General features: G+C 47.5%; 1 protein-coding gene across 1 annotated transcript; it reads left to right on the top strand.

Annotated features, from left to right (window-relative positions):
- Positions 1-371: 371 nt before the first annotated feature.
- GJD4 (gap junction protein delta 4) lies at positions 372-4,419 on the top strand. Its single transcript, XM_087420894.1, has 5 exons — positions 372-435; positions 1,921-2,942; positions 3,031-3,224; positions 3,705-3,786; positions 4,396-4,419. The coding sequence occupies exons 1-5, from the start codon at positions 372-374 to the stop codon at positions 4,417-4,419; spliced, it is 1,386 nt and encodes a 461-aa protein (XP_087277020.1).
- Positions 4,420-11,638: the final 7,219 nt, after the last annotated feature.

Below are 11,638 nucleotides of genomic sequence, written 5' to 3'. Positions count from 1 at the left end.
TTAAATGTAGTCTTTTCTCTTACATCCTTAAGCGTCTGGCTCTCCTGGTGGAGACATGTGAGCCTGCCACAGGCCTGGAATGTCCCCAGGGGTAAGAATAGCCCACAATGAGAGATGACTCCTGTGTCTCCTGGTCACTGCAGTTGTTAGGAGCACTTTGCTCAGCGGCAGACAGCTCAGGGCCGTCTCAACTCGGAGACAGAGAAACCACCCTCCTGCTCCTGGACCCGCATCTGTCCTTTCCTATCTCCCGCTCTCACCGTTAAGTCTTTTGTAGCTAAGATATATTTATTCCTGCAAAGATTTCCCACCTCCTCAGAGAACACAGGCTTCCGTCTCGAGCGGCCTTGAGTCTGTGACACCCTGGGAGCATGGAGCGTCTGGACTTGTTGGGATTCCTCATCGTCACACTGAACTGCAACGTGACCATTGTGGGTGAGTGCCGCAACACCTCCTGAGCTCCTGTGCTGTGTGTTTTCCTCCAGTTGCCTGGCCCACGCCCAAGAGAAAGGCCTGTGCATTGCTGGAGGGAAGGGAGCTGTGGCTTCAAGCTTTCTCCCAACTGCTCCTCTGTTCCGCCATGGTTTCAGGACGTCTTGGGTGTGAGTGTCATTTCTCTCCCGGGGCCTCTCCTCACTGACATGCTGGGCTGAGTCTGAAGACTGAAGCAGGTGGAAGGGTATTTTCGTGTCCCTTTTCTCTGGCTACACGACCAGGAAAAGGAACAATACAACAAAAGTCAAAGAGAAATAGTGCCTCGATTATGCTTTCTTCTTGTTCATCTTTCTAGGGTTTATCCTTGAAGCTTCATTTGTAAAGATTAGTAATTTCTCTTGTGCACTTTAAATCAAATCCCAATTCTAGTTTGGCTATTTTTTTAACAAAGAAAGTAAAAAAGATTTTTGAGTTTGATGCAGACAAGTCAAATTTTTAGTGAGTTAAGAAAAAGGAATTGAGAAAAGCATTAAAATATGCCCATGAAGTGGCTGATATTTTTCTTACTCATTATTTCGTAGAATTTAAACAAAATCAACTGGGTCTTAAAAGTTTGAGTCAATGACTTGATCGTGTAATGACGGTCTTTGAGTTTAACTGCCTTCCTTTACAACAGAGTTCTGGTTTTCCAATACCAGGTGATGTTTTCTGTATCTCCTCACAAAACAAAAGATTTACAAATTATTCTGACTGAGTCTTAAACATGCCCCCAAAATAATTGACTCATGACATGAAAATAGGACTTTGAAGTTATTCTGATTTCTAGGTTAGTCTCATTTATTCATGATAAATTAAAGAAAAATAAACCTCAATTCACAATAAGTGGAATAGCAGGAAACGAATTCTTAATTACTGAAAAATCTGAAAAATTTAATGTTCTTAAAGAAATTTTATGTCAAGGACCATAAAGCAACATCAAATACAAGCCCTCTGATTAAATATCTTGTGGACCATCATCATATATAAAGATTTACTGACATTGGCAGCTTATATTTTTTGCTAGTTACAGGAATGTGCTAACATCCTTTAAAAAGCTTATTCTCCCAAGAAGAGTGAGATCTTACTCACATCATTAATTAGCTCAGCCCAACTTTCTTTCTAGACCTTTCAGTCTAGGAGACATTACCAAAAGTCTGAACTAGCCGCATCGGATGAAACACTTTTAGTATCTAATGCTTCTTTAAAATCTGCCAATCTCAAAGCATTTTACAGATAAGTAGTTCCGCACAGCGTCTGACACACTGTGAGTGTTTGATAAACATTGTCGAAGGCGCTAACTGGCTGATACTGTGGCTGTGACTGAAATACAGACTCATTGACTTCTCGGTTCTCCAGCCTCAGCCCCAAGACACACTTAAAAATTGTGGCTGGGAGTTAGTATGTTTGTGGGTGGTGACGGTGCCCTTCCCGCTTCCTCTTTTCCAGGGAAGATCTGGCTGATCTTTACGATACTGCTGCGGATGGTGGTGGTTGTCCTGGCCGGGGCCCCCGTCTACCAGGATGAGCAGGAGAGGTTCGTGTGTAACACTCTGCAGCCGGGATGCGCCAATGTTTGCTTCGACATCTTCTCGCCTGTGTCCCACCTGCGGTTCTGGCTCATCCAGAGCGTGTCTGTTCTCCTCCCTTCTGCCGTTTTCAGTGTCTATGTGCTCCACAAAGGAGCCGTGCTCGCCGCCCGTGGACCCTGCGCGCCAGAGGTCCGTCCCAGGGGTCATGACCCCTCCGACCCGATCGCTGCGGATAGGCGCTGCCCACCGCCCTGCAGGAAGGCGCGCAACCTGAACGTGCCAGACTTCTCCTCCGGCTACATGGTCCACCTCTTTCTTCGGACCCTGACGGAGGCGGCCTTCGGTGCCTTGCATTACCTCCTCTTTGGATTCCTGGTCCCAAAGAGATTCTCGTGCACCCGCCCTCCGTGCAGCAGTGTGGTGGACTGCTACGTGTCCCGGCCCACGGAGAAGTCCATCATGATGCTCTTCCTCTGGGCCGTCAGCGCGCTCTCGCTGCTGCTCAGCGTCGCCGACCTGGCCTGCAGCGCGCGGCGGCGGATGCGCGGGGGGCCGGCCCGGGAGGGCGGGGCGGCGCGGGCCCCCCGGGGATGGGGCCGCGCGGGGGGCAGGAGCCCGGGGCCGACGGCCGCGGCGGGCGGGTGGGCGGGAGGGGAAGGTGCCCGCAGCCCCACCGGGAGGTCGGCCCTGTCGGGGCCGATGGAGCTTCCGGACGAGGACGAGAGTGAGGCGATATCCTCAGCCAGCGACAAGCCGGCCAGGCCAGGCCTGGAGCCGGGGGACAGGCCCCACGGAGAGGCCCCCCAGGACCCAGGCAGCGAGGGCCGCGCGGGGTCAGAGGAGCCTCCCGCATCGCCCCGCAGCCGGCTGGCCCGGCGCCCCCCGTCCAGCCCGCTGCCGCCCCCCGCCCGGCCCCACCCCGCGGGCAGTGTCCCCTCCGTGAGAACCAGGAGGTCCGAGTGGGTGTGAGGAGGGCCCAAGGGGACGGCGGCGACCGGGGGCAGACTCTCTCCGGCCCGTGTGACAGCGCATCGCCCGCCCGACGATGCTTCCGGGGGCGCCCGCAGGTGGCGCGGCGAGCCGGCAGGGGACGGGTGGGCCGCGGGAGCCGCCCCTGGACCCCCGACTGCGGGAGACGGAGTTGGCTCAGGTCCCGGGCTCGCCGCTGGAGCCGCGCCTGGCGTGCACGCGCACGGAGCTCCCGGACCTAGTGCAGAGGAGGTGACCTATGGCTCTCCCTCGGCCTCCAGGGTCTCCTCACCAGAGTGTGTGCTTGGGGGCAAGCCATGTGTTCTCTCACATTGGCAGAGCTCACTCACGTTTTAGTGTTTTCTCGTGAATTGTTATGAGGGTTTTTGGTTTTGTTTTTCTGCTTGGATAAAAGAGGCATCTGTTATGCATGTCATCAATAGAGAGACATCAGTTTAACTTCTCCAAACCTCTTTAATAAAGTTAATGCATTGTGATGTCACACTTCGTTGTGTCATAGGAGAAATGACAAATGCAGAAATTACGGCTAATAAACAGCTGGGCTTTGGGGGGCATGTTAGATTGTTCTTGCACGTGGGTGTACGGTGCACAGGATGTGGGATGGACCCCCGGCTTCCTTAGCCGCCCCTGTGTACGTCTGCTGAGGGGCCGCCCGCACCCAGGACAGGGCGCACTTCCGCCGTTGAGCGGACACCTGCCCGTGTCCTGCAGAGAGCGCTCAGCTCAGGGGCCCTGCGAGTCTCCATGTTCCGGCCGCGCGGGTGAGAGACACCGAGAGTGTGGCCGCTGCACGGTCTGTTCACGCTTTTTGTGTGAACACTGGAAACACAGCTGCCTCGGGCCTTGGGAAGAGCTGGGCATGAGCGCCTGTCCGCCCTGCTCGCGCTGGTCTCGGTGCCGCCGAGCTAGAGGGGGCTGCGCGAGAGCCCGAGTGCCGCCTCTGACTGCCGCGTGGGAGGACGCAGGGCAGCGGAAAGAGCTCCCGGGGCAGGATACACCTGCTCACCTTCACCCAGGGCGGCCATCTGGGTGTACTTCCAGAACTGACGACTGCCCTCCGGTCCCCAAACACAAAACGGCTGACGAAGAGGAGTTGCCCTTCACTCCAGCAAGCAGTAGAGAAGGCCACCCAGTGCGCTCAGGAGACCAAGGGACACTTCCAACTGTTCAAAGGAAGACTCTGAGAATGAAATATGTGCCAGGACAGAGAAGAACATCCCACTTGATGCGTCTGCAAGATTTCAACGCAATTGGTTAAAGTTTAAAAGAATCATCCAAAATTGGTTTTGGCAGAAAGATATTTGAATGAATGTTTTTCATTCATTGCTATTTTCAGGTACCTATTTTTAACATATGCAGTAAATCTCTGTGCCCCCCCCCCCCCCCCCCCCCCCCGTCTCAGTCCATTGGAAGCTGCAAGCCGTGACTCAGGGCCCTTTCTTTCTCTGATACTTGGATCGGTGTCTGCCACACAGCAGGTACTCAATGAATGTGACTTTTGAGTCTGATGTTACTGAAGTCTTCAGGGGCAAATCCTGTTCTTGTCTTTTGCAGCGTGCAAGTCTGATGGACTTCCTGAGGTTCATAGCCCCAAGCGCATAGTCTTAGAGATATGACAATTCTCTAGGGCTTCCTTACTATTTTAAAACTCAGCCCCACAGGTCCCTCAAGCGCGCCAGTATTAGCCTTGATAATGTGGAGTGATGAAGTCAACTCGACCCATATTGGTGGTGGGTGCCTATGCAGGGCACCCGGATCGTAGCTGGGAAGGGAAGGTGGCGAGGGCTGAGCGGGCCTTCCCTCCTGGCCATGTCCGCAGAGAGAACTGGGCAGAGCATGTCTGTGTCCTTCTTCTACTGGAGTCCGTGCTCAAGTTTGGGTTTACAAACAAGTGTGATTTTTTTTGGATGGCGCTGGGAAGGCTGCTTTGGCCTCTCTGACGATGTCCCAAATGCCACTGTCAGAGAAGCAGAGCCTTGAGGTTTGTTCTGTGGAAAACTGTAACTACCATCCAGCACAAAGGGCGCCCAGGGAGAATGGGAGAGGTGAGGCGTCAAGGACAGGACATCTGGGTTCTCATCCCACCCCATTACCCGGTGGGTCACTTCACGCCGCTGGGCCTCAGTTTTCTTCTCCGAGAGGCCCAGACTAGATGCTGCTAGTCTAGACTACTGCTCTTCAAGTTTAGGAATTTGGCAATGCCCCGTGCCCCGTGTGCAGCTGTCAGTCATTTTAGCTTTCATAGGAGTTAATTTATTGGCCCTTCCATCCTGCTAATTGCCTAAGCACAGGTTTTGATGAGACGAAAATGGTAAGAACAGCACAGGCTGGTCTCAGAGGAGGGAAGCTCAGCAAGGACGGTAGGTCAGGTCCTTGGATACACTGCGGCTGGAGAGAAGAGGAAGGAGGTGACAAGGATGAAGAGAGCTGCCTGAGCTGGGCCTAGAACCCAAGTCTCTGTATTTCAGGACTGTCCTCTTAATGACGAGCATGTTAAATGAGAGAGGGTCTTAGGTGGTTTAAGTGTGTGTGCGCGCACGTGTGCGTGTTTTAGTTTAGCTCTGTGGTTTTTGCACAGTATGGAAGGCTCATTAGACATCGTCTAAGCTGAACTTTCCAGGAGCTTTAATTGGTAACTCCTCCCAGGGTAGTGTCCAGGCGGACTCCCAGGTGGTCCAGCAGTGGCGGGAACCCACCGGTGGAATCCAAACGCGAAACCATCCTGTCCTGCCGCTGGCTGCCTGCTGAGACAGACACCAACGAAAGCTTGAGGATCAGTGAGATTATGCTTGTGTTTAGCCAAGAAAAGTATTATTTACAGAATTAATAAATGCGACTCTTTTTTTGTAGGATGTTGCAATCTACTGTGAGAACCTATTTCTGAGTGTAAATTTGGTTTCAGGCAAGAAATGAAGAGGAAGATGATGCTTTGCAGCTGAGGAGAGGGAGCGTCGGGCCTCTTAGGCACAGACTTGCTGAGGGGCTCCGCCAGCGGCGCCCCCTCCACCCTGACTCCCGCATTCCAGCTCCAGGGGCGGGGTTAGCGGCCGAGGCTGCAAATCCTGCCAGCTGTATTTCGGTTGTGCTACGGGATCAGTGTTTCCTAGGAATGAACCAGGTGTCTTTTTCTCGCCATTTGAAATTTATCTTTTTCCTCCCTCCTGTCAATCATGGAGTGAATCTCTTCCTCGGGGTGCTTTCTCCTCTGTGCTGTGACCTGAGAGGGAGACATGAGTGGCAGAAAATAGAGCTGAAAGAAGTGACTAAATTTTCTCATAAGCTGTGCTCCGATGAAATGAGTTTCGTGGAGAATTCAGGAAATTAAGTCATGCAAATACTAGATTTTAGTAAAAAGAGTTTCCTCCCTCCCCAGACAGGTGGAGCAGAGGAGGCATGATGCGTTTAAAATATGGAGTGGTTGTAAAGAGTGCCCGCCTGGCCGTGCCGTGGGGTGCCATCCACTTCCTCGGCCATCTTACAGCTGAAAGACCCCCCATTTAATCACCCGTGTGTCACTGGGCGGGTTCTTCTCCCTCCAACCCCACGCTCCGTGCTCTAGCGATGCTTCTTGTTCCTCACATGGCCCCTGTATGTGTTTTACCAGTGGGCTGAGAAATAAGATTTCAAATCAATGGAGCGACAGTGATACACCAATACTTATTGAGTATCAGTTCTGCACCTAGCATTTAATCTCTTGCTTCTGTTTCTTTCTATGAAGCTAAAAAAATCAACTTATCACATGAGAGGCCAGCAAACTGGTGGGCAGAGTTCCGGCAAAGGTCACGCTCCAGTGCCACTGGTCACACAACTCCTCCAGTGCCTGTGAACGCTCATTTTCCCAGTGCTTAACCAGGCATATAAGGACTGCCTTACTTGCTGGGCTTGTTGGGAAGTTCAGATGAGACAGCGGATGTGGAAGTCCCCTGAGAGGGACATAGCCATGTGTCACCGTAAGGTGTTTCCAGGAATTTGGGATGATATGACATTTGCATGAGGCAGAAGATGTCCACAGACTTAGGAATGCTCCCAGCCTTCTTCCCACATCCTTTCTAGCCAGCAGAGGCCTCTCCTGGACCATATTTAGTATGCAATATCTATAAGCACCGATATGTTTATTTCTGTTGGTACCTCTTGACCATTTCACTCTCCTCCTTTCTTGCTTATCTCTACCCAGAAAAAGCAGGATTTAAGAACTCTCAGCAGCAGATCTGGGAATTGTATTAGGTTACTTTGGATAACAGAAGGAGTGAGAAATTAGGGGTAATGGAGAAATTGTGGGCAATCTGGCCTTGGGGGAAGTAGATAATTTAGAAAGACAGTGATTCATTGTGTATACCACATCTTCTTTATCCATTCGTCCATCGATGGACACTTAGGTTGTTTCCAAGTCTTGGCTATTGTAAATAATGCTGCAGTGAACACAGGATACATGTATCTTTTTGAATTAGTGTTTTTGTATTCTTTGGATAAATACCCAGCAGTGGGATAGCTGGATCGTATGGTAGTTCTATTTTTAATTTTTTGAGGAATCTCCCTACTGTTTTCCATAGTGGCTGCACCCATTTACATTCCCACCAACACTGTATTAGGGTTCCCTTTTCTCCACATCCTCTCCAACACTTGTTATTTCTTGTCTTTTTGATGATAGCCATTCTCACAGGTGTGATATGATATCTCATTGTGGTTTTCATTTGCATTTCCCTGATGGTTAGTGATGTTGAACGTCTTTTCCTGTGCCTGTTGGCCATCTGTATGTACATCTTCTTTGGAAAAAATGTCTATTCAGGTTCTCTGCCCACTTTTTAATTGGATTGTTTGGGTTTTTTTGATATTGAGTTGTGTGAGCTATTTATACATTTCGGATATTAACTCCTTATTGGATATATTGTTTGCAAATATCTTCTCCCATTCAGTAGGTTGCCTTTTTGTTTTGTTGATGGTTTCTTTTGCTGTGAAGTTTTTTAGTTTGATGTAGTCCCATTTGTTTATTTTTGCTTTTGTTGCCTTTGCCTGAGGATGCAGATCCAAAAAAGTATTGCCAAGACTGGTGTCAAAGAGTTTACTGCCTATGTTTTCTTCTAGGAGTTTTATGGTTTCAGGTCTTACATTTAAGTCTTTAATCTATTGTTAGTTTATTTTTGTATATGGTGTAAGAAAGTGGTACAGTTTCATTCTTTTGCATCAGCCACAAAAAAGAATGAAATCTTGCCATTTGCGACAACATGGAGGGACCTAGAAGGTATTATGCTAAAGACGTGTCAGACAAAGACAAATACCATATGATTTCACTCATATGTGGAATCTAAAAACCAAAACAAACGACCAACAAAACAAAACAGAAACAGACTCATAGATACAGAGAACAAACTGGTGGTCACCAGAAGGGAGGGGGGTAGGGGACGGGCGAAATAGGTGAAGGGTATTAAGAGGTTCAAACTTCCAGTTATAAAATGAATAAGTCATGGGGATGTAATGTACAGCATGGGAAGTATAGTCAATAATATTGTAATAACATTGTATGGTGACAGATGGTTACTAGACTTGTCACGGTGATCATTTCGTAGTGTATATAAATGCTGGATCACTATGTTGTATGCCTGAAACTAATGTAATGTTGTGTGTCAATTATACTTCAATAAAAAAAGAAGACAATGATTAATCCTCTTGGGGTTGAGATGCAGCCATTTGTTTCTAATTTATTTTCTTTATTTTTCCCCACAAGTGTCTGGTTACCCTTGTCCCTGGCTTTTTGAATGATCAGGCTGCAAACTGCAAATGTTTGGCTTGAGAAGCGGATTTGTAATCAGATGACAGCCAAGACAGACAATGGCGGAACTGGGTAGGTATCGCACTCTTTGGTGTGACTGCTCAGGAAGCTGTTTAGTGGGTGCCAACAGAACGCAGATCTTCTTCATTCATTTAAGATTCCTCCTTCCAGTGTTTACTAAATAGCTACAAAAATTCCCTTATGGCTGTAACTTGTCAAATAAGGTGTCTGAAAATGTGTGTGAGGTTTTCCCCCTTGGTTTATGGAATGATGTATTATTTTACGTTTAAGAATTTTTTTCTCCTTGTGCTTTAGAAAGTTAAAGTGCTTTTGATCTCAGAAATAGTACTTGAGAAGCAATTAAATGTCTATAAATTAGTCTTCCTCAACCTGGGATATTTGATCGGAGAAGAGCCTCAGGCATTATTAAAGTGTACGCTAAGCGAATCTGGTGCTGTTTCCTTCAGAAATGAAACTTCAGTAACTTTATAGAGGTGGATTGTGGCATTGGCCATTAGAAGAAAATAAAGTCTTATGGTTTTAAAGCAAGTTCATCAAATTTTGTTGTGTGCCCAAACTGGTTCTTTAGAGAGAAGTTAAGAGAATGGTTAAGACATATTCCAGGGACAAGGAAATATTTCTATTCTCTCACTAGCTAAGGGCTCTGAGAACATTAGTCTTTCTTTGTGTGTCTTTATTTCCTCATCTGAAAAAAAGGTGTCACCCTTCTACCTAGAAATGTGATATTTATTGCCAGAGTGTGGATTGAGGGGTTTTTACCCTTTTGGAAGAAAGATAAATGTAAATATTGAAGATGACTCCTTCTGTCCGTGTATTTATTGAACATCTTTTATATGTCTGGTACTTGTGTAAGGCACGGGACGAGTTACAAGAGAAAAATCAGGAAAGACTATCCTTGTGTTTGAAGATCTCTTTTGATGAGACAATTGGGGAATAAATGATGGCAACATATACTCAAAAATTAAATTTCATGATTCAGACTTGAATATTTCACCATAAAATTTCTATTTTTTATTGGTAAACCACCGTTGAGCTAAATAGCAAAACTTGTTGCATAGAGTAAAGGAATTGGGCCACCTCCATGACTCACTTGGGGAATGGAAGATGCTGGGCCTTCTGTGTTCTCCTACCTCACCTTCCTGTGACCCTTGGCTCTCCCGGGTGCCTCCCCCTTGGGCACCCACCCCCTCACTGCCCTGTCTGACCCTGGCTGATAACCCAGACTTCACCCCTCAGGTGGCCTCCCCAGCCCATTCCCCCCAGTACCAATCTCAGCATCATGGAATCTTCCATCTGCCAGGGACCTTAGTGACTTGAATTTAACCAGCTTATTTTCCACCTGGGGAAATGAAGGTCCAGGAAGTTGAGGTAACTCATCTAAGATAATCTGGCCAGTTGGTGGCCAAGCCTTCTCCCTCCCAGCTGTTTTGCCTCCTTCCACTCCTCCAGGGTTGCTTCTTGAAGGGAGTCAGCTAGAAAGGGTTATTGTTCACAAAGCTTGCTGTTCACACTGGTGTAAGCTTTCTAGGAGCGTCAACAAAACACCAGAGGGTTCAGGGAACCAAGAGAAGGAATCTTTAATAGTGGTAGTTGAGGCAATATGAGAGGCCTACAGGAGACCTAGCCAGTCCTGGTAGTCTAGGGGTTAAGATTCCATGCTCTCACCGCCACGGCCTGGGGTCGTTTCCCGGTCAGGGAACCACACCATCCGTCTGTGGTTGTCATACTGTGGTGGCTGTGTGTGGCTGTGATGCTGAAAGCTATGCCACCGCTATTTCCAATACCAGCAGGGTCACCCATGGTGGACAGACTAAGAAGGACCAGGTCACCCACTTCTGAAAACACTGGCCGTGAAAACCCTGTGAATAGCAGTGGAGCCTTGTCTGACAGCTCCAGAAGGTGAGATGTGAGAGGCTGGGGTTCGACTCTGCTGTATTACATAAGGTCACTGGGAGTCGGAATCAACTCTATAGCACTAACGAAAACAACAGTAGACCTACAGAAGAAGAATGAAATTGGTGTTTGGTTACAAATTAAGTTTGCAAAGCTTTCTTGAAGTTAAAGAAATTATAATAGGAATATAAGAGCATAAAAGTTTTGAAAGAATGCCCCATCCTCCCTCTGTAACACAACTTCATAGTCTGTATTCTCAGCTTCTTAGGTTGTGCAATTTATAATTGTATTTGTAATGCTCATGTTCTGCTTTTTTCGCTTGCTAATAAATCATATACATTTCTCATGGTTCTCCTATCTTCCTAACTTATGAATTTGAATGGCTGCAGAATAGTCCATCAAGTGACAGTACTCCGATCATCCCCCCCCAGCCTCTGTTGTTGAACATTTAGGTTGTTGTTGAACAAAATGCTTCTAGCTTTTTTATATTGGAAAATAAAATAGCATGGGTACACAGGCCTTTTCTGTTATTTGGCTAATTTTCTTAGGATGGATTTCCAGAAATTTTTTGAGTTTGCATACATTCTCAACTGGCTATTAAGCTAGTTTCAACCACAGGCGGACTACTATTTGTGATGCTGCCATAATTTCATGGGTTGAATTTAAAATGCTAACCTTGAAGATGCCGTTTCTCTCTGGTCCTTTGTCTAGAATATGGGTGACCTCCCTCCAGGTGGATGGTACCTGAGCTCTCCCCACTAGGCCTGTCCGTGAAGTTTCCCATGGGCATGTAACTGAGTCATAGATGAAGCACATTAATTATGTTTTAGTAATTAACCAGTTATTAAAATAGTTATAATTACATATTAGAGAATTTGAATTCAATAAGATTTACAAATTGGGCCAACTTTTAAAAGAACTTGATCAACTAAGTGTGTTTAAATGCCGTTTATGTTGTAATTAT

Source organism: Ceratotherium simum, chromosome 32, assembly GCF_057802395.1.
Source record: "Ceratotherium simum simum isolate JZ-2026a chromosome 32, ASM5780239v1, whole genome shotgun sequence".
NCBI classification, from domain to species: Eukaryota; Metazoa; Chordata; class Mammalia; order Perissodactyla; family Rhinocerotidae; genus Ceratotherium; species Ceratotherium simum.
The sequence above is the reverse complement of the archived record's forward strand: the minus strand, read 5'-3'. Positions and strand labels throughout refer to the sequence as shown.